The sequence below is a fragment of the Athene cunicularia genome, assembly GCF_003259725.1.
Source record: "Athene cunicularia isolate RWA chromosome 5 unlocalized genomic scaffold, athCun1 chr5_part2, whole genome shotgun sequence".
In the NCBI taxonomy this organism is placed as follows: domain Eukaryota; kingdom Metazoa; phylum Chordata; class Aves; order Strigiformes; family Strigidae; genus Athene; species Athene cunicularia.
In genome coordinates, this window is record NW_020799102.1 from 7,530,204 (window position 1) to 7,556,651 (window position 26,448).

The following is a 26,448-nucleotide window of genomic DNA, read 5'->3' on the forward strand; positions in this document are numbered from 1 at the left end:
GCCACAAAAAGCAGCAAAAGACCTATGCTTGCTGCAAGGACAAAAAGGAAAAAAAAGAAGTTGAAATCTTTAGGATAACTCCACCAACTGAAGTTGATACCCTTTTATAGCAAGTCTGCACCTTCCTAGATATTCTCACTTCCTTCTTTCACTGCCTAATTCTAGTAGGTGCTGAGCTTCCTTGATTTCCAGGATGGTTTGTGGGAAGCTGCAAGCTGTCAGCTGCTGTGATAATGAAGCTTTAAGTTGTCAATTCTGGCACTGCTCTTACTACAGCGAGTAGTGCATCTGTAGAAGCAATCCTGTGCCTATGGTTTACGGAGACCAACAGCTCCATTTACAGAAGCCTCAGAAAGCCCACCTGATGGCAACCACTACTGGGCACTATTTGCTGTTGTTTGTTCATTCAAGTGGCCTTGAAGAAAGAGCCTCCCCGTCTTCTGTAACCAATCTCCTGAGTTACCTACTTTTCCCCTAACCATTCCAGACTTAAAGGAAAATCAATTCCGATAGGTCAGTACTTTGGGTAACACAATTTAAGCCACGGTGAAGTCAGCAAGGCTGCTTTGTGGCATTTCCTGAAGGTAACAACTACAGCTCTTTTATTACTACCAGCTGCTATTACAGCTTGAGACTTTTTGTAGGGCTTGCCCTGACATAATCAACTGGAGAGCTTTGCACTCTCCATCAATAACAGACTTATTTCAATCATTTCGCAGGCTCCTGTACATATGTAAGAACAGATGAAGATGCTGCAACAGAGAGACACCAAATCTTGACAGAGAATCACCCCCAAAATCAAAAGCCCACTCCTACAAATCCTAACCATCTTGACACATTCTCTCTTCTATTCTTAAAAATTCAAGAAGTTATATTAAGAACTCATTATACAGTTCTATTTTATCAGCCATGAAAATAGCTGCTCAGGAGCAACAGATGACCAGGTGCTATCTAGTGAGATAGTTAAAATTTTTCCCTTGCAACATCAGGATAAATAATCTGAAACTTCAAAAATGTCAGTGAATTGTAGTGACTAAAAAGGAAAAAAGAGTAATATGGGTTAAGGTGAATTAAAGTATCATACTGAGATTATGTCAAGGTGTTTTGATTTGGGCCATTTAAAAAATTATCAGCATATTTTTGGAAACAAAAAATCCTTTAAAATTTTCAAGTATTTTAAACAAACAAAAAAAAAAGTGCCAAATCTAACTCTGTACATTGTACAAATGCTTTTGTCAAAATAAATCCTTTAAATTGAAGTAATTAGGTTTATTAGTAAATGTACAAGGACTTAAAAATGTGACTTCAGGCTCGTTATTTTTATAATTGTAGATGATAATCTGAACTATTATAGATATAAAAATCTCAACACGCACATAAAATCTATTCTCATATACAGTATTCAAGCTGCACATGGTATATGCTTATATGAACAAAACCTGTGTTTTCCTACATTATACTATAGAAATTGCTAAGAAGTGCCAAGCCTGTCTGCCTTCAGCTGGACATCCAATTGTTGTATGTTCAGGAGTATTACATTACCACTGCAAATCAGAATAAATTCCACAAGAGAACTGAAACTTTGATCAAAAGAAGGGTAAGTTACAGGGTACCACATTTTGAATACTAAAGAAAGCATTACTGAGCCAGATGGAAACTAATTTAAACTTTGTACTACTGGCTCAGTTTTATATTCCCAAGTGTACCAAATTAAAATGTAGCTCAATACTTGCATGAAACAAAATTGTTTCACTCAAGTCTTCTCTTGATAAAACACTGCAGTTAATGTATGCATATACCTTCTGAAACACATATATACACACACACCAGAAAAACCAAACACTTCCCAAACCCAGGCATGTTTTGATTCTGTAAAGGACAACTTATTTGACACTCTCTGTATCCTGGAGTTGTAACCTGCGCATCCTTTCCAGTCAAAAAACGTGCTGCAATGTCACTACACAGCAAAGAGGATTTATGGGTACAAGTTTTTGATGCTTGTCTATGCTCTCCTTGTGCAGGGCAGCAGCATTTCAAAGAAGCAGTGAAATATTCCTCACGCTTTTCCTTTGGGACTGATGTAGAAGTAAGAGGAGAGGATGCAACCGAGAGATACAAAAATAGGGGAACTAAAAAAACCCATCTGTACATGATGTCAATAGAATCGCCATTAAACACAGCAGCATTTCTGGATTTTTTTCTTTTCTTTTTAAAGGATAGCGCAAGGAAGATGACTCACCACTAGCAACGCAAATAAAATGACTCCGCAGCTCCAGACGTCTGCTTTCCTTCCATCATATTTTTCTCCCTGCGCAGGAATGACACAGAGGTTCAAAAGACTGCTCACTAGTAAATGAATTAATTATCCTTGAAGAACAAGAGAGGGAAGAATGGGAAACCCCACATTTCAATTCAACCACGTGCTTCCCAAGGCGGCCTTCCCAACGAGGAGGCCATGACACAGCTCATTAATTGAATTTTGATGAACATCAGCTTACAGTCTTATCTGGGATCTGTGAGAACAAGCTCAGAAGTGGGGAGCAGGGCAGGAATGGTCGACAACTCACAAATGATCTGGCACTTAAACAGTGTCAGAAGTGCATTAAAGGATGTCAAGAAGGTGTTCTTCTCTCCCCTGGTTCTTCTGTGAGCTTGTCACCAGCCACATTACTTGCAAACTCATAGTATTGTCCAGACAGTCTCTTCTGCACACTTCCTGATTGGCTTTACATTAAAGATGTGCCTTAAAAGAGGGAAATCTTGGCCACTTATTTTCAGAGGGCAAGGGGAGACCAGAAGGAAAGGATAGTTTGCATCGTTTAATGGAAACCAACGGCACTGAGAGCCAACCCCAGTTCTGCTGAAATGACAGCCCATCAGAGACAGGAAAGCATAGGGGGCTGCATCCCCTGAGTGGAAAAATCAAGTTAAACTAGGCTGCTGTATTTCTGTCTGATCACGTGGCACGAAGGGTGCTGTGAGAATTACATATAATCATTCCCCTCATCTGGTCGATGTGGCCTGATTCAGGGCTGAGGCAAACAAACAAAACCATAGTTACGTTCCTCGGGTCCTTTCCACTGCTGTCTGCCTTGGACAGATTTCCCGTACAGAGGGTCTATCTGCGTACTTGCAATGCATGACACTTTAAAAAAATGTATTGATACACACTAATGTGAACCAACTTACCCGGATGACTTCAGGGCAAGCATAATGTGGTGATCTGAAACACAAAATACAGTCAAATGAGCATGTAACAGCCTGGTATTTATCGGTTACATGCATTTCCATTTTGTTTAGCAGATTCATAATTGGCTCACTTATAGAAAACACAGGTGTGCAAAACCAGCACTTTTTCCTTACCTCAGTGAGAACACATTTCTAAGAAACTCAGAAAATGGCCAAGACCTAGCATAACTCAAAATTCATGGCCCTACTTCTTAAAAGTAAGGAAAGGAAGAGAAGACCAGGCATATTCTGTGACTATATAGAATTCCAGCCCTCTAATCCCACCCTTTAGCTTGGCCTTGTATCTAATCAGAAGGAAGGCCCACGCTGGATATCCTTTTATGAGAAAAAAGACAGAACAATATTTACAGACCAAACACATGCATCCCTAAACCATACCTTGCATCTCTTCTGCTAAGATTGCTCTCAATTACTCCAGCGGTCGTAAAAGCTGCCGACACATGATTTCAGCATGCAATTTTTTTTTTTCTTTACAAAAACTAAAAAGGATGGACAGTAGTACTATCATCTAGGGAGTTAATATATTCTTTTCACATCCTTCTACCCATATATCTCTGGTTTGATTCCTGGCTGAGAATAGTTAATTACTTCTACTTGCCAGGTAATCATTTTAATTCCTAAAGATTACAGCCTCGGCTATTTATTTTATAGCCTTCATTAAAGTAACTTGACAAGTAAAAGGGATGCAAACTGTCTGAGACCTGTGTGCAAATCATGCTATTGTTTATACTGACACCTCCCAGCAGTCCCTGAGCCTGTCTTCATTTGTGCATTTGTTTCTTGTGACAAACGCAATCATGTCTGGGCAATACCTGTCTCACAAAGTAATGAGCAAAACAGAAGCACAGTGAGGTTAGCTTTGTGCTAGGATGCTACACTAATGCCCAGTGAGACAGCCCATTAATTGAATTTCCATACACACTGCACTTATCTTATGGCAAAATATCATCCCGTGGGCATGGAATGCCCTGATTTGGTATCACAGCTTTTGGCAGACCATGATAATAAACTGAGGGTACACTGGGGACTGCAGCTACCTTGACAGCAAAGCTTAAGCAAGGAGAGAAAAATGCAGCTGATCTCTCACAAATTCTAGGAAAGGTGGAACTCACGAGTTTTGTACAATCCCCTGCCCCCCATTTAAGAGGTTATCACAGGTATTCTAACCAGGTCTACCTGCTCAGTGGTGATCCCAAGTGTCTTAATTTAGACTGGATTTTAAAAATTTGACTCGATTTGAGTGTCAAAACAGATAATGGAAGCCAGAGCCTTCCCTCAGAGAGCTGGCCAGAGTTGGCACTTGGGAGATCAGAAAGAATGGAATTGTGCCTAGCGGGTAGGACAGACTACCTGGGCTCTCTTGGCAGCTCTGTCGCTGCAGCCATATGGACGTGGACAAGGTTACTTAACGTTTTTAAAAGCTGCAGCTGATCACAGTTTGAAAAAGGTGACTAGAACTTCACCGTGAGTCTACTCTTCTGACTAAAACAAGAGCAATGCCACCACAGCTTTCATAACTCACCAAAGTTTGTATGACTGAATTCACTGGGATTTGTACGAGCCTTTAATCTTTTAGGGCAAAAGCTTCTCTAGTAACAGAGCATAATGACAAAAATGAAATAAAGCTAAAGCTGTCAGCAGCGTTAATAAAATAATTTCTTCTTGACTAAGTGGGGACAGATATGGAGGTCTTGCAGCATACTGCTGGCCACCACTGGAGAGAAAGTGAGGCCAGAGTGAGACAGTCTAACATATATTGTTTCCTGTGAATTTGTTTCTTTATAGCAACCCAACAGCTACTCTACACATGCCCTTTTTAATACCACAAAGCCTTAACCACTAAACAGTCTCATCACTGGTCTAATGCATGACCTTACAAACTTTTGGAAGACAAGTCAAATTATTGTTGTGAAAATACTTGACTAGTGGTGGTGTCTTCATATCATAAAAACAGTGTGCAGTGTACAGGCCATCCTTAAGGTACGCACAAACCAGAATTAAGAAGCAGCACCAGAATTGGGACCACAACACAGGACTGGACAAGCACAGCCAACTGTCACCAGCGCTAGACTGCTTAGATGGAGCAGGGAAAGAGGGCAGTGTGGGAGCTGCAGGGAAGGTAGTAATGCAACTATAATTTGGAAAAAAACACAGTAGCATAAAGAGTATAGGAATACCATACCTATACCATAGGTCCATAGGGAGACCATGAACATTCACTCAGTTTAGTCACCTCAGAATAGAAAAAACACTTCTAACATGTTCTGTGTAACTGAGTCACATTAGGTATATTGGAAAACATATGAGGGTGTAATAAAAGGAGTGAAGACACAATCTAGGTAACTGTGGAGCTCCTGTCACTTCGCATGTCTGAGTTTCTCAGTCTTGCATGCATTTTAGCTTCTGCCAGGTACGATGCTACCATTGCCTTTCCTACAGAAGGTGAGTCACAAAGACACGCACGGTACATTAAATGGCTGCTACAGGTGGTGTCTGTGGCTGAGCCAGAAAGTTAAGCCAGGCCTCTCAAATCCTACATGGTATCCTGTACAGTTCAGCATCATCCTTCAGCACAATACTTCTTGTGTGGCTGTGCCATCTGACATGCACTGGAAGAGTCAGTAGCTCGATTTGCAGAGTGCTTCTGAGTTTTTATTTGTATACAATGATTTCAACAAAGATTTCAGAACTCTTAATCGTGGATGCTGAGCAATGCAACTACCTTTACAGCTTCCTGTGCTACCATCCTTGGAAAGAAGAATGTAAGTGTTGTGAAGAATCCAGGATAGGTACCTACCTATTTATGTCTCCCACTAGCAAATGCACTTAAAGCATTTACCTTCCTGAGGTCAGCTGGAGTGCAGTGGAATCTGCTAGGTGTCTTACAAGGCACCACTGAAATTCTGCTAAAATCTAGGAGAATGGGTGGAGAAAATGCTATAATAAATCCTTTGAACAAGTTGGATTGATTCAATCATTCAACAGCTGCACTGCAACTGCCCAGAGAGCACAGGTTTCTGGCACAGCCATTCTGAATTCTTGCCAGCAACACACTAGCTAGATATCTGCAGCATTATCTTGGCTAACAGCTCTTAAAAGGGATCCTCCGTCCAGCCAGAATCCACAGCAAACTCATTTCCATGCTGCCAATCACAGAGCAACTTCAACTGCTTTAAAGAGAAAACTCAAATTTAATCAAAAATCTATTTATCTTTCTACAGAGTCATGAATATTTCTTTGGCTCTTATCACTAATTATTCAATATACGTGTGTCAAGAGCAACATTCCCTGCCTCTTCCCCTAGGCCATCTCCTCTTCGTTTTGCTACATCTCTGTGCAGCAAAAGCCACAATCTGTCCTTGATAACAAAAAACTATATCGCTCAGCAAGATCAAGAAGCAGTTGCTGCCTGCGGGTACTGCTGCAAAAAAAGCACGGATGTTGGCAGTGTTTATTTCAAGGGTGATGTGGATTTTCCCACGCTAGTCTGCCTGGGACAGGAAGGGCTCTCTGAACGGTCATTCACAGCTATGGCGCTAGGACACAGTAATCTTAAGGATCTTGGGGGACCTTAGCAAAGCATTATCTGGGATTTCAACCTGAGGAAATAAGCCTGAGTGCAACTGTGAAATCCAGGACAGCCTTTGACAGGTAAGTCAGGCCTTCAGAAAGAAATGTATATATCCTTGATGTATCTATCCTGAATGTCATCTGACAAACCAGAAAAGTAGTTCTTGATCTGTGCACATCGCGATACAGTGCAGCTACAGCAGATCTGAGACAACCAGGCCATATCTTCAGTGCAGGTGTGATGTGCCTCTGACCTAGAGGTCTCATTACGCAGGTAAGAGAGACCTGCACTTGTGCACACACAAATCCACTGCCCATGCGTGGTTTATCCGGGAATACGCAGCAACTGCTTTTCCAGAGAAGCAGTTGGTTGGCCAAGAAGCACAGGGAAAGCTGCGTGATCCTACTCCACAGTGTGACAAATCATGCGTTACACTGCCTGATTGGTGCCCAGGTCCATCAGAGATGAGTGTCCATGTCCTTCAGTTCCGTGCCTTAAGATGGTACTACTTGGGGAAGAAGAAAAGCTTCTTCGAGGGCCATTTTTTAGGCCTTACAGCTGGAGGCAGAGTTTCTGTAGAGAGGGAGAAATAAGAAATCTCCTTCCCTTTGTATTTCTTATGCATCAAGTTACCTTGATACACGAGGTTGTACAAGTGCACTGAAGTCCTCCTATGTGTAGCTGCTTTTGCTGTCACTTGGATGCTCAAGTCCCTTCTTTCCCCCCTGTTAACCACCATCTCCAAGCTGGCTTCCAGAGACAGAGGCTACCCACTAGCGCAAAAGGCTGCCTGTGCTGTCCCCCCATGCTGGGTAGCAAAGGGCTGAGATGAAGGGAAATGCCAGAGCAGTAGCAAAACAGATAAAGGGAACTCTTCAGGAGAAGGACAAACATTAAAGCATCCTGAGCGGAGAACGCAACAGCCACAGATCACATAGAAAAGTAAGAGAGGGAGAGACTGAAGAAATGGTTCCAGTAGCAGTGGGTAGTTAAGGCTGCAGTGAAGGCAGTAGCTGTAGGTAAGGCTGTAATTAAGGCAGTAGCTGTAGCTAAGGCTGAGTGATATTTTGCCATTAAAGCTTCAACTCAGGCATTTAGCTTTATATGAGAAAACTCAGCATCTAGCCTTCAGCCATCTTACAGCTGTTTACTCCTCGAGCACAATTACATTTTTGAGGAATCTGCAAATCACTTCATTAATTAATATATCAATTCAAATTATTAAGACTTGGAACCTTTTAAGAGATCATAATTAAAAAAATTAAACAGACCCCATATTAAAAGGGCATAAAGATTGCAAAGTTAAGTATTCCAAAATTAAGAATTGCTAAAATAAAGCCTGAAGAGATTATACTGTACTCTGTGTCAGGATTGGGCAGTGGATGCGGTGCTTTCCCCAACACCTCTGTTTTACTTGAGGCTGAAGTTGGGAAGTCTGTAACAATGTGAGGGAAGTTTAATGTCGTGAAGGACAAGCTTGTGATAGAGGCAGCTGACTGACATACTGGAGAATCACTCTCTGTCCGGGCCACAGAATCCTTCTGTGAAAGAAATGAACGGGTACCTTAAAATGAGACGTTCACAGGTAATGATGAGTTGCAGATTCCCCAGTTTTCAAAATCACAGTGCGACACATCCAAAGTTTGATTTACAGTATTTATAGGCACGTGGAGCTGCAGCTGCCGTCGGTAGGCACTCTGCTCTCCAAGCAAAGGACTGTTATCAAACACAGTGTTCTGAGGTATTAGGTCCCAGAGTATCCAACTGCACACTCAGAACTGGTTGCCAAGTTTGAGTTTCATTTTGCAGAATCACGTGCCCTCATAAAAATGGAGATAACCAGATCAATGTGGCAAACATAACACAAACCCAGTATAATTAATATTTGTAAACCTAAGATACTATGATAAAAATCCTACCTAGCATTCACAGCAAGGCTTGAATGCAGTGAGCAGAAATTATGAACGGATCCATAAAATGAATGATGAGGAAACCCCAAACATTACATAGCTGTTTGTTCAAAATTCTACATCATCCAAACACCAAATGAGGCAAAGATTTGTCAGGAAAAAAACTGTACAAGCTCACAATTAATGGTCATATCCTAATGTGGATGGGCTAAATTACTACTACCCTGGTAATCTGAAGAACAGCTTAAATTCTCAGAGCTTGATTTTGCAGACTTAAAGCTCTTTTACATACCCTTGGGATGTATTATAGGCAAGGCTGGTATCAATGATTATTAATACCGTTGTCTGGTATTTCCTTTTATAATCCTTATTTTAAGTTGCTTATGATTTACCATCAATTTAACAACTTAACGACAATTTTCCTTGCTTTTTGTCTGCCTCAGACTGCCTTCATGTTTGTGTGTGCATGCATGTTGTGTATGGGCCAAACCATTTCCACTATCTAAGTCTAATCTAAATTAAATGTTTTTTTCCCCTAAAAAAGGAAAATTTCTAGTATCTTCAGCTGCAAAGGGAAAACTTCAATATTTGTTTGCATTGTCTAGAAAAATTTACTCTGACACTAGAAAACTGCAGCTTGCAGTTACTAGCAAAAACTCTAGAGCATCAGGATCAAAATTCTACCTGCACTGGTAACACTTCACAGAACAATTTTTCTACTTGAAACTGATACTATGAGCTGCTATGGTTGGGGTTATCATAAGGTACCAAAATTTAAAACAAAGTGAGTGCAAAACCAATGGGAAACAGATCTAGGACTGACAGCAACTAACTGGGACAACCAGGCAGGGGTAACTAGCGCTGCAACCTAGTGGAAAAAAGAAAAGGATCTAGGATTTGGGGCCAAATATGGAGCAGAAACGACTGGGAGAAGTCAGCAAGACTATAGTGCAAATCAGGGAAGGAGATGGGAACTGCTGGGAATGGAAGCTCTTGATGAGAGAGGGTAAAAAGTACTGATTCTGGCATTTCCAGTTTTAAGAGCCTAAGTTTGCAACCCTGACAATAACTGGATGTAGGACACTTGCATATGTTTTAGGCAATATGCACACTTTTTTTATAAAGGGGAAAGACTATGTGAAGCATCACGTCTTGTCATTAAAATCCAAAATGTTGCTTGGGCACTGAGGTGTGTGGCAACTGAACATTGCTCTTCTGTATTATCAGCTCATCACAGGTGTGGTGATACACCAAATACAGATGTAAGGGAATCAGGAGCTAGATGGTATCTGCTAGCATTTCCATTTCTACCAAACACACAGTGCATTGGTTGTTATAAATACCCTGACCTCAAAAAGAGCCAATAATCACTCCTAATGAGAATATGTGCTTTGCTTTTTTTTTTTGACAGGTCCAGGCAATCTGTAGATGTGCAAAGTGCTGCCAGAAATTCCTAGGGAGAGCCGAGAGCAGAGGAATTGACTGCGCTGGGGCTGGAAGTTGCTGGTTTCCTTCATTATGCTACCGACAGGAACGAGGCTTTCTTCCCTCTCTCAATAAAATCATAATCAGCATCGCTCTTTCCACACACACACACCTTTCTGGATCAGGCCAGGGGTTCCCTCTGGAGACACCAATATGGGGGAACTGTTGCATACAGTCAGTTAACTGTGGGGCTGTCAGCAGGGGAGTCAGTCTCCGCACCGGCTGCCTCTGTAGAGATCAGCTCTGGTGCTGGAGCGAGATACATTTACGTGTCAGCTCCGTCCTAGCTCTTGGTTGGGACAGAGAGATCTGGAGGCAGGCAGCACAGAGACTAGCACTGCTCTGGGTTTTCAGTCACCCGGCAGCTTGCAGCAATCTCCATCCAGTAGGACTCAGTGTTTTGAAGCTGTGACAAGTGAAAAAGAGAAGTGAAGAGATGGCAAAAATGCACGTTGCCAGGTTTCGGTAAGGAGCAATGGGGAATTAGGAAGGATCTTTACAACCTCCGGATAATTGTGACTCCGCAGGATCCTCTTTCAATCCTTCATTTTAGCCATAAGCCCTTTTAGTTCAAGAAAAGGGAACAAGGCCCAGGGAATGCCCCGACCCTTCCTACTTTTCTAAGACTCCCACAGAAATTACTGCAATTTATGTTCAGAGCAACTTGGGCACTGCAATGGCTTGCTAAGATGGAGAACTGAAGTAGAGAAAGGTAATGCATCTTGTCTAAGACCACCCCGAATGCCTTCAGCAGAGACAGAAATCAAGCTCAGATCACCTGGGTCTCAGCCCTGAGGTTTAACCATGAGGCACTCACTCTTCTTGCCTAGTGACAATTCAGGATGGATTGGGCAATGTCTACCATTCTGAAACACTGTGAGGCAGCATGCTGGGAAGAATCACTGTGAAAAGAGACAGGGGACTGTCTCTGCATGCTACTGCCTGGGTGGGTAAAGAGGAGGAAGAGCCGAAGAAGTCTAAAATAACAGAAGCAGTGTACTACCATATCTTCTGCCTCCTTCCTTGTGTGCTGTTTGCTCACAGACCTCCCCTGCTCCTGGAGGAATGCAGAGACTCAGTGTGTTACTTTGGCATTTCATGGACTGTCTCTCCCTGAGACTGCCTCGCTGTGCAATTTCTGCAGTAAGCAGAATTATTCTCACAGACCCTACACACAGTTCCTCTTCCTCTCAAGGGTCTAAAGACACGTTTAAAACCATGGCTTATTCCTCAGTGCTGTGTATATGCAGGATTTGTGCAATACACATTTCCAGTAATGGGGATTCGTTACAATCAAAGTGCAGGCTGCCAGTTACAAATTATGTCAATGAAACAGCAAGTCCATCCTTACCTCCCTCTCCTACACAAACACAGCTGGACTGAACTTTCCTTGTTTTCTCCAGGGAGCAACCAGTGCTACGGGAAACCGTGCAGATCTAAGGAGCAGCTCCCAGAAAGCACTGTACCCGAGGTGTGCGACACAGCACGCTTCAGGCCACGTGATTATCTTCCTGAGGGCAGTCAAGGCTCTGTGGTGTCCTAAAGCCTACCCAAACTTTGGACTAAACTTAGCAGTTCCTTTGTGACAGCAAAGAATTTCTGACTGCACTCTAACCGCTCTGCTGTACTGACAAAGTTAGCTGCATCACACAGCTCAACCCCATCTGATCCTCCCACTCTGACTGACAGAAATACCTGGAGACTCCTTGCGTGACTGTCGATGGAAATGTTACAGTTTCATCTCATTATCAGTGTTCACAGCACAGATAAATCCATTCTGGAAATTAACTTCTGGGTGCACGGAGGAGCATCTCATTAAAGCTCAGTATCTCAGCCATGATTCACTCTGTTTTGTTCCTTTTCATGCCAGCTGAAAGTACCAACTACAAGGGTAGGTAAAACTGTTGCCTTGAAAAGCTCTGAGGTTGGTTACTGTGTGTGCTCCAAGGGAAAAGGAGTCATAACTGCATTGCCTTTCTTTGTGAACAGAGTGGCATATTGTTACATATTCCTTCCTTCCTTCCTTCCTCCCTTCACCCCCCAAACCAGAAAGATCACAAGACACCAATATCAGCCACGCTGGGCTCCATGCCAGGAGAATTAATGAAGTGGTGTAATAGCTCACACGGAGGCCTAGTGATTGGCACCACGCTTAAAATGCATCTGCAAAGCAGGAGATCATAGCGTTGCTGCTGTGTTCTGTTTATTACAGGCACATCTCTTCCGTTCCATTGATTTCTTTATTAGTGCATTTTAAGGCCGCGATGTGGGGGCTGGCTCTGCCTGAAGCACAGAGGTTTGAATTCCAGCACAGCTTATGGAAAGGAAGTCTCCCTTTGAGACTTTAGACCTGGATGACAGAGCCCAGTGCTAACAAGAACAGGAACCCTACTGAGAAGATCCCAGGGAGTTTGAAAAATCCTACAGGGCACTGTGAGACTGGGTTGGTTTTTGTACTTCTTCTTGTTTTTTTCATGGAAGGAAGGGGGAAAATTTTATCTAAAGAGTATAGAAGCTTTGTGGTAACTGCAGGGAGGACTTCATTTCCTAATCTAGAGGGGAGGTTTGAAAGCAGCTGTGAGCAACAGATGTGCAGACTCATAGCTCCTTGCTTTTCATCTGTGCAGTTAAGAGGTCAAACCTTGACACGGACCCGAAGGAACGGATGGGTCTCAGTGTACTCATCAACCAGCATTCAATCACATCATGAACTTCAAATAATTTTGCTATCCATTATTCATGACTTGGAAAGCAGAGCAGTACAGCTCAGGACTGAGAGGCACTGGCTGGGCTGTACAGGGAACCACGACGGCTCCACACCTACCCTGAACTGCCTCGGCTCAGAGCAGACGGATGAAACATGGACTGCAACCAGCTGAGGACGGCGCTGGGCTGGAGTCATCAGATTCACACTACCAAAGGCCAGGAAGAGTAGGTTTGTAGGAGAGGAGGTGGAAATCTGCTGGTATTGTCTGCAACTCCAGATGCTGAGCTCGCTGTTGTAACAAATTCAGACACAGCTAAAAGCTGGCGGTGCGGTGCCAGGCTGCAGCAGCTCGATGCAGCTGCTGCCCTCGCCACAGCTCGCTGCGGCAGCCCCCACACAGGCAACACGGCACCAAGCTGTGGCTCCGGGGCGTGGGGGGCACGGGCTGGTGGGGGGCACAGGCTGGGGATGCCCCTAGGGATGATGGCGATGAGAGGGCACTGCCCCGGGGACCACGACCCGTCCCCCGCCAGGCTCCTGGGCTTTGCTCCGCTCGTGGGCTGACTGCTGGCTCCCCTGGAAATTCCTAGAAAGCTCTTGCTGGCAACTGAATTGCCACGGAAATGTTTTTAGATTGTCCCTGCAATATTCCTGCAAGCAGTCTCCTTTGTATCTGCACTTGTGCCCTGCTTGTAATTGCAAAGGACCCTGCTGCCTCCCTGTCAATCCCCCACCTGAGCCAAAACAAAGCCGTGTGGAGCATGAACAGGAAAGCTGCAAAGCAGGCAGCCTAACCAGGACATGAAAATTCCACTTCAGAACTTCTAGATCCATGTTTTTTCACCCTCTAACATTTTTAAAGCCTCTTCTTACAACAGGCAACACTACCGCTTTCAGTTCCCAAATATTATAGGGCCAGTGACAGCAAACACACACCAGCATATGCAAAAGAATTCGCACCTGAAAGCCTCGATTTTTATATCCATATGTGACACCTACAGAGGCCTCCTTTTCACTGCAAAGCACTTAAACCCCCTTCTTCTAGCTATCTTATACACTATGTGCATTATACCAATTTATTATCTTGCTGGGAAATAATGCACAGTGTAAGTCTGGAGATCTTTATTGAAACCCTTACTAAGGACAACTTTCACATCTGGAATCCATCCCTGACTTTTGCAGTATATTCTGAGACACTCACCCACAACTGGTTTCTAACAAGCTGTCCCCAACCTGCAGCGAGGCCATCCCGAAGTCTGCTATCCGGATGTTGTTCTTTTCGTCCAGCAGTAGGTTTTCTGGTTTTAAGTCCCTGTGGCTGTAAAGAGAGGATCAAAATGTGAGTTAAATTATCCATGACAGCTTTCCCACTCCAAAACTTGTTCTTTATCCAACATAGCATCCAACCTATTATATTTTAATTGATTTCATTTTTTTTTTTCCTGTCCCAGGCAGGAGAACAGACATATCCAAGATCTAATCTTTGCAATACTCTAAAACGTGTCCCAGATGCCTGCTCGTGATGGATGCAAGGCTTGAGCCTGCAGTGCCCTGATGGGAAAAGAACATCTTCAACTTTCAGTGGTACCAGCACAATCTGAGGAAGAGATTGAGGAAAATAGGTATGAGGAGAATTTCAACTTGGATATAGGGCTGATATACTCCATCACATGCCAGCTCCTTAACACAGAAGGCAACACCATCAATATATTCTTGTCAACAACAGGAAACAAAATGAGTGATATCTAGAGAAAAAAACATCCATGGTGTACATACTACTGCAAAAAAACCTTATTAGGAGTTGTTTACATAGGCATATGGCTTTGAAATAGTTTTTGATAATTAGCTCTCATGGAGAAATCCCTACAGCCCAGCACTGCTCATAACTGAGGGTGCCAGCAGTGGGAAGGAAGAGAGAGGATTCCCTTCTCTCCATCAGATCTAGATTCTCTTTTATTTGGCAACAACAGAAGAGGCAGGCAGACATGATCTTCAGAATGACAACTCCTGCTATAAATCAAAGGTATCATAATTTATTAATCTCCATTACTTACAGCCAACACCACTGTGCACCCATACCTGCTTCTTAGTACTCAGGTACTTTAGTACAACTGTTACATTTACTTGTTTTATATCCAAAGACAAAAATTTTGCCCCAAAAAATGTGATGACTTTGCTTTTTTTCCTTTTTATTTGCAACTCTTGAAGAGTCACAGAGATGAGAGAAGCACTTTAGGCAGACTAAAGAAGAAGCTCTTTTCTTATTTTTACTTATGAGTAGGCAAAATGAGTCTTTGATTTTTTGCTAATAAAAGGTTCAAACAGGAGCAAACCCTGCAGGCAGAACAGGCAGCTTCAGTGGCCAGTCAGAACACAAACGTCTGGGAAACAGCCAGCCAACAGGTGCAAGTGTCAGGCAAACAACAGTCATTTGCAGCAACGATTCACTAAGACCAGTTACCCTGATCAGAACCTGAACTCAGCAAAAGAACCAGTGTCAGGATAGTCTAGTCCAGTGACACCCATGATGGAAGGCAGCCCTACCTTCATGCCATTTTCACTTCACTTTTTAAGTCATTCCTCTAGCACTCCTCATGCACGCAAGTGTAATTCCACCTCCACATCACTGTAGAGAAGGACAGTCTCTACCCTCTCAGGGAAACATGAGAGGCATGACAATGTCTTGGAAATGATCTCCTCTGATCTGAAGTCTGGAATGATCAGTTAGAGACAGCTTGTAAATAATGCAGGTCAATTCTATGCAAAACCAGAGCACACTGTAATAAGACACCTGGGGAGTGTAACAGATATTTTCAAAGGAGACTTCCAGCAAAACTGCACAATCGCAGCAGGTAGTGGCCATTTACTTTATCACTGAGTCCTATGATTCCTTCCCCCTCACTTTTTAAAGAGCATGAAATTTGGTCTCCAATCTTGCATAAACATGCTGAACCCAGCCTATTAAAGTGGCCTTGTTAACCATGGGCAAGTAACCTGGTAGATAACACAGCAGCATGATTCAGATTTGTGCATATTTTCATCTGATGAAGCAAAAAGTGCTTTATCAAATCTATCTTTCTCACAGAAATCAAAGTTTCAAGGTGACAAGAGACAGAAGACTTATTAGTCATATAATAACTATTAAGACAGTCATACCTGCTTGACAAAAAAGCAGATGAGTGACAAGGAAACGTTCCAGAGGCAGTGAATGACCAGTTACTGGCCAGGAAAGGAACCCCTGAATGCCATCATCAAGGACAGCAGCCCTGGACAAAGGCAAGATCATCAACATTCACAAAATCTCAACATGCTCCAGCCCCAGCAGCAAAATGGAGTGAAGAGCCCACAGTCCTAAGGCAAGCTAGGAAAGCTTGACACTAATGAGTCACTAGTATGGGATTTAATCTTTCCTCCAGCAGACATCCAGGACAGTTCTCACCTTACAACTGGTTTCATTAACAGCGTGCTGGGAAGACCTCATCTGATGGGGGAGATGCATTGAAGTTCTCCTATCTGAGGACTAGGGCTTGATGGCAAGTAACAGCTCCCTGTAAAGTGAGTGGTGTTTGTTTGATGCTATGAAACAAGAAACCTCCCCACAGCTCAGGCTGAGTGCGTGTCCTGCTGCTGAGCGTGTTTTTTCAGTGGCAATGGTTGTTCTTCAGTCTTGGCGACTGCTCCTGGCTGGCTGCTGAACAGATCCATGGTGTAGAAGCTGAGGGTGCTGCTGCCTTGGGCCTGTTACACTGCTTGTGCACTGGCTGATGTCATTCATACATGTTCAGTCTACTGCAGGCATCCTGCTGACATGTGCCTTCTGACCCAGAAGTTGAAATTCTTTCCTTATCTTAAAATTGTGTAGTTCTTTTTAGAAAGAAGAAAGACAACTTGACAGCATGATCAAGGCAGAGTACGACCTAAGCACAGGACATCCACCAGCATTTCTCCAGCCTGGATGCATGGTCACTAGAAAACACCTTACGCTATTTCAGGAAAACAGTGCAGCTAAAGGAAATGCAAAAATGCTGCCCTTCCATGCCTTTGAGCCCTAGCAGACCTGCCACAGGCCCTGGCTGGAGCAGAACGTATGTGAACCTCGAACCAGCTCCACTTCCACACCACTGAGAGGCGGTGAAAGGGAAGGGATGGTACCTTTGAAAATGAGTGCAGTATTCACTGGTGGAAAGGAGTCTTCTTCTCCCCATTGCATCTTGTCTTCCCATCAGCCGGGATCCACCACACAGACAGGTTTAGGCCAGTTTTTAGGGAGGATCAAGTGCAAAAATGAGGATCCTATAAAGTGTCAAATACATTCAGTTTCTTTTTTGGAGAGCCACTGTGAGAGGAAAAAAGGGGTGCCACCATCCACATTCCAAACATGGGGTAAGGTTCACCTCACTGTGCTGTGCAATGCTTTCCCATGAGTGATCAGCCTACGTGAGCTGATCATGGTGTTTAGGCAGAGGTCCTGACCCACCCCTCAGAGAGCATTTTGAAAGCCTAAAGTTGGGACTTGGGGATTTGTGCGACTGGGATAGTATGTGTGAAAGGAAATCTGGAGTGGCAACAGACCTTAAAGCATTTTTTTTTTCTTCAGACATTCAGCAAAATAAAACCAAAAAAAATTATCAGCTCTTCACTATAACCCACTGATCAGACAGAAGGGTGGACTCTGTCGTGAATCGTTACGTTTATCGTTGACTGGGCCCTACGATACAAGAACTGTCCAGTGTTGCATCTCTCTGACCCTTCTCCATTCTTCTTTCAGCACAGTCCCTAGTGCCCAGTATGGATGGTTAGCACAGGAATTTCATGGCAGCCCGAGTACTTTTTTTGTATCGTGGCAGCACTCCTCTCAGAGATCAGGGTACCAGTGGGACCAGGCAATGCTTCCACATTCAACCACAGGAGAATTTTACTCCCCAATGAAAATTTTCTTCTATCTGGAACATTTCTCTGCTGTCCATCTTTAGACCACTTTAAATTTGCTGAGGCATCATCCTGGGGACAGAAGTCAGGCCAGGAGTCTGCACCAGCGTGGCAGAACCAGCACCATTGCCACTGGGAATGAGACTTCCTCTTTGCATTTGCATTTTCCATCTTCATATTGCCAGCTTTACAAATGCCAGAAGGAAGGGAAAGGAACATATGGGAATGAGGAAGGTTTGTTATAATTTACCTAAGAGCCCAGAGCCCGGACAGCCTCATGCATTCATATTTGGAAAGAACTCTCTTGTGCCAAAATGAAACAAAACAAAACAAAAGAAAAATCCCACTGTACATGGTAATTACTTGGCATTAATGGAACATTGCAGAGTAAATGCATTTAATTTGGTCCCATTCCAGCTGATCTCTCTGGCTCTCCATGTCTTATATGACCGCATCAACTCCTCTCTCTGCAGGTGAACAGAGGACTCGTTACCCTTTTGTTGTTCTAAAGGCTCTAAAGCTGTAGGGGCTTCATCACATGGCTGGAAAATCAGAAGAGAAGCAAGCAGCTTTATTGACAAACATGGCAAACTCTCCTATTGAGCCCTGCATATGCTGGGAAAGAATATGAAAGAGAAATGCAGCACTGCAGAAGGAAGCAGCGCAGCCCTGATCCAGGATGGCCACAGACTCCCAGAGCTCCTCAACCAAGACAACGGAACAAGAAGTCAGCGCTAGGCTACGGCAGGCTTTTGAAAGAAGAGCATGAGTGAAAGGGAGCCATTAAACAAGCCATGACAGGGGAAGCACACACTGTCAGACTCTCCACCATGTCCCTCTTTTATAGACTACAACAAAGGCTTTACAATTCCCTTGCAGCACAAGATGGATACAGAAAGGGGTCTGAAAAAACTGCCCCACGGAAATGGGCACAGCTCTTGGAGGTGGTGCATAGAAAATGAAAGGCACACGTATGTGTTACGGTGTTCCAGGCTCCCACTTACACCCAGGCCACGCTTGCTTTCCAGTCGCTCCCAGGGATGCTATTCAGAGAGCTCCTCCAGCTCTCTCCCTTGCCTTTCTAGCCCATCCTCCTGCTTTGGGAATAGCCCTGTACTGTACTGCAGGCAATTGCAGCATACATAAAAAAGAGAAGCAAAACTCTCTCTCCCTGTCACCTGGGGCTGGCAGAAGATTTTTGGTGTAAGGACAGACTCCAGATCTTGGATTCAAAGGAGCTATGTCACCTGGCACGAGATGATGAACTAACCCATTATTTTAAAGTGATTTTTGAGCTGAAACGTTCATATCAGTTTCTATGACAACTCATTGTAGGTCACAGATTTCTAACCCAAGAAACCTCCTAATTGGAGTAGTTGCAGGTCATTTGTACTAATCAAATTGTTGGCTACTTTGCAACTGCTTTTCTTACTGACCCCAAACTCCCAGAAGGGCCAGACCACAGAATAATTGTTCTGCAGTCTTAAAAGTGCCTGATGTGATACAAATAATTTATCAGTAATAATTAACAGCATGATAAGCAAGATGTTTAATTTTCATGAGCAGAAAAAGTCTTTCATCTTATTTTCTTTTGGTTCTGCAAATCAGATCTGAATGTGGAACTTGTATCTACCTACAGAAGAATCTTTGTTTAGAGCTATGGTTGCTATGCTCAAATTTAGTAAGTTTTCACAGAATTCTGCAGAACAAGTAAATATAGTTATAGCTAGGAAAAAGGACAACATCTATAAACATATCAGGAGACCTGGAGAAGGGTTAGTATGCATAAAACCTTGCTTGCTTTTTAACAATTACTTCTATTGATCTATTAAAATGTATTGCTTCTCTCTACCAACCTCACCTCAAAACATATATTCATGTATTTCAAAGCTAGAACAGACTGTCAGGTCTGATCACCACTGCTGTACTTGCCAGAGAATGTTACCTGGTTATGCTTACAGTAAGACTATGCCATTTTTGAGTTTCCAGTGGCTTATATAAAGAAGTAAACTCATGAAAATATATGTTCTCTGACTTTAGCTGAGCTGGTAACTTTGCCTTTGACACTGCAGCTGCTGTACTTGATGGGTTTTCTCTGGTTTCCTGTTCAAGGGAAATTTGAAAATTCCTCACTGTTTTAGAGTGAGTCTCACTCACAGATCTGAAACTCCTGGATTCAGGCAATAAATGGTGAATCTCAGCTCTCCACAGGGGAAAAAGGTACCTTTCTCACTTCTGATGGTCTGAAAGAAAACTTGAAAACCTAAAGACTCAAGGACCAGAAAATGAAACCCACCAGAAACCAACCTTATTAAATGCCACGATTTCTAGATCAGTGTAACATTTGGAGGCCTTAAGTCATGATTTCAAAGTGTCCAGCTGCTGCAGCCTTAAGTGTTTGACAGACTGTCCCCGCAGAACACTGTAGCATGCTCCTTATAAATGAAGCAAGGCAGAGAAGGAATCATGAGGGTGGCACTATCTGACAGAACATGGCACCTGGCATTCTTCAGCTTTCTCTGTTTCTCAAAGAAAGACACCCCAGATTTCTCCCTAAAAGTGTGCTTCCTTTACTGACATGCTCTGCAGCTCCTGACTGCAGGAATATACCAGAGATTTTGACACTAGTGCTGTGAAATCATGAAGCGTTATATTATGAGGAGCCTTTCCCCCCCTCTGCACTGACGGGGAGAACACAAGGCAAAGTCAAACAAAGCTCTTATTCATTGCCTCAGCCCTCTAAGTCACACACCCCCATGCCTACGCATGCACACACAGACACACTTCAGCAAGAGCCTTGTGCGTACTCAAGCAAGCACAGCCCCAGGCAATGAAAGGAGAAAGGGCCCTCATAATTGTCATTTATCAATATTCATAAAGAACCTGCCTTAACCCCTCTTGTGCATGCTCGGGAAAAAAAAAACCACAAAATGAAACCCAACCAAAATAAAAATAAAATGAAATAATCATCTTGCTGCTCATTACCGCAGGGGATTTCCTCTCAGTGTCACCACTGCCCTGCACAGTAATTGGCATTATCTGTTATCTCTGAAGCTGTAATAAGGTTTGCCATGGGGCATTTTCTGTAATCATATTTTTATTTGTCAGCTTGTGAGATACAGACACCAAATATGAGCTTGACCAAAGCAAAAACCCAAGACAGACAAAATGCGCCGGCCGCCAATCCCCGCGCCTGCCGGTGATGTCACTGCCAGCCAACGAGGTGCCCGCCAGCTCTCCCGCCCTCGCTGGGCTGCAGCACTTCCTCGCTCCAGATAAAAGAGACTCTTCCTGATGAAAGCCAGGATTTGCGACCTACCCCGATACGTGCTCCTACATTGTTTCCGACAGAAAATACAGTCGGCACTGAATCAGCGGAGAGCTCTCCCGCAGTATGGAGGCAGGTTATTCAGAAGGGACTATTGATTTGGGGCACCCAGCTGAGACATCTTAAAGGCCCTGAATTTAGGAGAGCGGACACACAGCATTAGCTGAATGGCAGCTTAGGAAAAAAAATGCAGTTATGTCTAAAGAAAACTTCCCAGGCTAGAATGGTCTTACAGTGATGTCCGAGAGAGTGCAGGTTCCTCTGCCATCTCGGCACCACTGTTGAACGCGTCTGCTCCGGGCACTGCAGCACGATGCAGAGCCCTCGGAGTTCGCCCAGAGGAAGGGCTGGAGGCAGAAGCAGTAATACTGCATCGCTGAGCTAACCACTTGGCTTGCCAGCTCAGGCAAAGCAGCAAGGTAGCACAGATACACTGTTTGCAGGATCCCATAATACCTCTGCATGGCGCTGCCTGTTTGCACCCACGGTTGCCTCTGGGTCCCTAGCACAGCACGGTGCCCTGTGCACAGAAAAGTCCTTAGAGCTCTACAGTGGGTCACCTACAAGCTTTCCCCCATCACCAACCCCTACCACAAAATTCCCCAAGTAACTGCACCTCAGAGTGAGATATGTCAAATACCCCCCACTGTTTCCATTAAATACAATAAGAACAGAAAACTACTTTTTTAAAGCAACACACAAACAGGCTCAAGCTCCAAGACAACTCTGCTTCCTTGTCTGAGCTGCTTGTTTGAAAACACCTCTCAGACACAGGCCGTCTCTCCACACAGCAGCAACAGAAGCCTTTTACTGAGAGGAGGATTGGGGAATCCTGTCTGATTCTTTGATCCGGGAATCCTGGTGCATCAATACATTTTGAGCAGTGAAAGCTGAATGGGGTTAGATACTGCTGTGAAAGTAAGCCACAGATATTTCACAGTGTTTTGGGAAGTACAGGAAGAAGATGGGACAATGATATGGGGCTGTGGACACTAGACTATCAATCTATTCTGCCAGCAGGTTAGAGGCACCCACATTTAGTCATTAACCAAAGCAGAAGCCTTCATTTTTCAATGTGGTCATAACTGGATAACCTGGCTGATGAGATGATTTGTCATTTCACTGCCCCACGACAGGACAAGGTCAGGCTTCATTGCTTAGGAAAGCACATTAACTTTTATACTCTCTCTCTCTCACACACACACACACACACACACACACACACACGTATTTATGCATGCTCTGATTTTCTAAAAGGATTTAATGATAACTGTCCAGAATACAACACGGGGTCTAGAGAACACAGATCACACAAGTCTCAGAGTGACCTGGAGGGAGGGAGAGCTTAAGATTTACTGCTAACTTATTCAGCACTAGATGCTAGTCGAGTGGGAGTTGGCAAGGAGACAGGGGATTTACTTCTAAACAAGACTACTGCCCACAATCCAATATGTTTAACCGAGGAAAATGGATTCCTCAAGAGAGACATGCACTCTGCCTTCAACATTCCACATACTGTTAAAGCTGCAGAGGTGCTTGTCTGTCTGACAGCCTCACTCAGTTTACTGAAGTCTGCCATACCAAGAGGTATCCATCGCAAGCCCACAGGACCACTGTGCTTGTGTATATATGCATGGTTTTGTAGAAACTTCCACCCCAAGGCAGATTCACATTACTCTGGAATATTCATTTGGAAGAGTAAATAACTTCTCTCTAGTTGCACTTAAACATTTTTGAGTCTTCTTGGTTTGGGTCTCTGAGTGTTAAGCAAGTAGGGAACAGAAACTTGTACGCATGCAATCCACCAGTGGTTACACTGCCCAGTGTACATAAAAAATAACAGCTGTACAATCTACCAAGGATGATGCTGATTATAAGAGGGTCATGATCACTCAAACCAGTTGATTAGTGGGGAGGAAAAATTGGGGGATTCGCAGAATAAAATTTTTCAGAGGTCTCTGCCAACAGAGAAAACTTAGATCCTCTACTGAGGGCATGTAACCTGCTCTCGGCTCCTCTGGGAATTTCTCTGGCTACTGTAAGCCTGCCTGTGCCAGGCAGGCATTGTCCTCAGGCCCTTCTCACCCAGATCCACCACCTCTGAACTGCCTCTTCTGCTAACAGTGTACTCTCCTTTATATATCCTCAAGGAAGGCTCTTATTTCCCTTTCCATTTATTAGAAATATGTCCTCTTTCAGACTAATATTTCCTGTTGAAATGAGACAGAGATGTAAAGGGAGGGGCTAGAAGAGCAGGTTAAATATTTAGGCATCCATTTTTGCCATGGCCGTTTATGCTGTGGACATCTGGGGGTACAGAAAAATCATTGTACAGTTACTGAGAAGTAACCACACAGTGATTATGCAAATCCAACTACTGCAGTATCTATCGGTGGCCCTCGGCCTCCTGGAGGGGGGGATCTACAGCTGTCTGTGGCTATGGAGGAGCAGCCATGCAGACATAATGTAAATGGTCTCCCCCAGCCAATCTAACCGCGAGGAGCTGCGTCTCGGAGAAATAAGCAGGCAGTTATGGGTCAGCAGCTATATAGAAACTGTGCTCAGACTGATTATAACAACTCGATTTCAGGATAATTTAGATTACCTAAACTTGCTGAAGATGAGGAGAAACTGGTCCAATTTAAAACAACACTTTAAAGCACAGGTTAAACCACACTTGATGGTTAAATCATATGATGGAGGTAGTGAGTATCAATAGCAGTCAGATCAAGGAAATTCTTCCCTACTGGAAAGGAAATTAAAGGTAACAGTGAATCAAATGCCCAGGAGGGACTCAGTGAAGGTTGCCAAAAGCCAGCAGGTTTCCAAAAACTGAAGGAAGGCATAGAATCACTTTGCTGTATTTGTAATTATCCCAAGTTTCTTCAGGGATTCATTTTGATAAAGTGTATGAAATTCTCAGTTATTAGCAAGTGCCTCAAGAACGATGGAAATTAAACGGCGCTTCCTTGGTGTTTTGGTTTACCTGGTTAAAGCATTCCCTGTGAATGAATTCTCCTCCAGAGAGAAATGATGGACAATCTTCTCCATGACAAGTCGGTCTGTGACCGGCACACTGTCTCACAGCCAGCCAAGAATTAAAAAATACATCAGCACTTTGCACAATGCCGTTAGAGCTTTACAACGTGTTACTTAATAGTAAGTAAAAGCATCAAGAAATAAGATCTCTTTATTCTGTGCTTTTACGTAACAGGTAATGCCTGTTGGAAATGGCTCTACTCACCATATTGAATGACTATGGCAGAAGTCTAAAGCAGAGATGATTTGTCGGAAGAACTTCCTGGCTTCTTTTGGTGTCAATCTTCCCTTTTTTACGAGATAGTCGAAGAGCTCCCCACCTGACACATGTTCTAGCACCAAATACCTAGAAAATAACAAAGCCAGGATTTTGTAAGCACATTATCATAGCAACCCCCTCATGCTCACACAGTTATGTACAAACACCTCTATTTACATGCGGTCAGGGAGAACACTTCTGGAAAGAACGGTGGAAAAGAATCAGAATTTTAAAATGAGGAGTGATTAACATTTCTAACAGAGGTTCTGCAAACTTCAGACATGCCACTGTTGGAGTCAGTGTTCAATATAATAGTGAGAGGTTATCTGGAAGCCAAAAATTACTCAAAAGACCAGGAAGGGAAGAAGATAATAATGTGATATAAGCTTTCACGGCAGCTCTTAAAGCTACGCTGGAGTCAGACTGCGTACTAGGAAGCTTCAGGTCCCTTAACCGAGCTGACACTTTCTTTGTAAGACAGCTGTGGCAAAGCTGCACTGACATACTGTTCTGTCTCGGACACCTGAGAACCAGATAGATGTCAATAAATTAGAGAAAATTAAAAAAGGTGAACAGTTTAAATTATGGAAAAAGAGAAAAATCACTACATGTGTGCAACCTAAGTCAGGGGTTCATCTTTTGCTGCTGAACAGCTGTGATTTGCTGGAGTAGCTGCTGTCTCTTGCAACTCACATGTGAAGAATGTGACACCGAGTGAATAGATGTGGCACAACAGGGACCTAGGAGCGAGAGAGGAAAGCCCAGACCTCACTCCTGGCAGTCAGAGAGAGAAGAGTGAAACCTTCCAGAAGGGAAGGACTTGCCATGGAAGGACCACCTTGTTGTTTTAAGTAGGGGTAATGAAAGGCAGCCAAACAGAGGACAACTTAGTAGAAATCTCCTGAAATGTTGCCTAACAGTGGGAATGAAGTATTTTCCCCAGGGAAGTGGCAGGAACACCATCAGCTGAACCATTTTAAAATAAACCAGATAAGGTATAGACTAAGCCACAGGCTTTTATTGGCAAGAGGGTTGTTTGAAACCTCCGTTTGTCCATCTCTCTTGTGATTTTGTGCTCTACTGTCTCCTTGCTTGTTTGCCCATCATATACTATTCAAACACAGGATGAAGACATGATGCAGCGGGATTCTTTATTCAGAACCTGAAATGACAAGTATGAGCAACAAATTATTATTACTTTTAGTGAAAAATCACTTTTGTTCTTTGTCTCTGTCAGCTGGTTTAAACCCTGTAAGAGAGGCAGAAACCTGTACTCCTCCCTCCCTGCCTAACTCCTCTGAAGTGCGTTTTGGGGTTGCACAGCCAGGCCTGTGATCTGAAAGGTGCTTTTTGCAAAGCAACAATGCAAGGGTGAACAGGGCATTCAAACCTTTGGCAGTTTGTTTGAGAAACATCATCAGAAAACTTGAAAACAGGATTCAGATGTTTTTTTTTAAATTTTGAGCGTACTTCTCAGTTCCCTCCTCCCAGGAGCACCGCAGACCAGGCTGGACTGTGTGTGCAGTATGATCCCTAGCTCTCCATGCTTTGCTTTACAGCAAGCTAGTTTTATTACCAACTCTTCAAATCTGAGTGGACAATGAAAAGAACTAATCCAGGATACTGTCTTTTCTGTACCTCAAGCAGCATCATCCCAGAGGACAATTCTAAATTTGGAAGGGAAAATTATTATAAATTTGGGGGCTTAATTATTCCTGTTTTCAATGTTTCCAAAAAGATGGAACAGTAGGACTAAAAACTGTTCTGAGGAAAGTAAAATTGCCTTAACAATAATGGCGTTAGCCGTGAAGTTGCAAAAGTGGGCCCTGAGCTCCTGGGCCATGAGCAGCTCCTGCACGACTCCCATGTGCCAGCTCCCAGCCAGCACAGGGAGAAAGCATTTCCCTGCCTTACAGAAACGCAGCAGAGAACGCAGTAAGAGATGGACATGAATATTGTCTTGTCAGGTAA

At 43.5% G+C, this 26,448-nt stretch overlaps 1 protein-coding gene across 19 annotated transcripts in view; it reads right to left on the minus strand.

Annotated features, from left to right (window-relative positions):
• The window catches only part of BRSK2 (BR serine/threonine kinase 2), a 315,364-nt gene that overhangs the window by 70,472 nt on the left and 218,444 nt on the right, over positions 1 to 26,448 (minus strand). For all 19 annotated transcript variants that reach the window (XM_026850206.1, XM_026850203.1, XM_026850207.1 and 16 more), the window contains exons 4-7: positions 24,424 to 24,564; positions 14,124 to 14,240; positions 3,190 to 3,223; positions 2,240 to 2,308 (exon numbers count right to left, since the gene is read on the minus strand). In XM_026850206.1, coding sequence (XP_026706007.1) covers positions 2,240 to 2,308; positions 3,190 to 3,223; positions 14,124 to 14,240; positions 24,424 to 24,564 — 361 coding nt within the window. The remainder of the gene's footprint in view (positions 1 to 2,239; positions 2,309 to 3,189; positions 3,224 to 14,123; positions 14,241 to 24,423; positions 24,565 to 26,448) is intronic.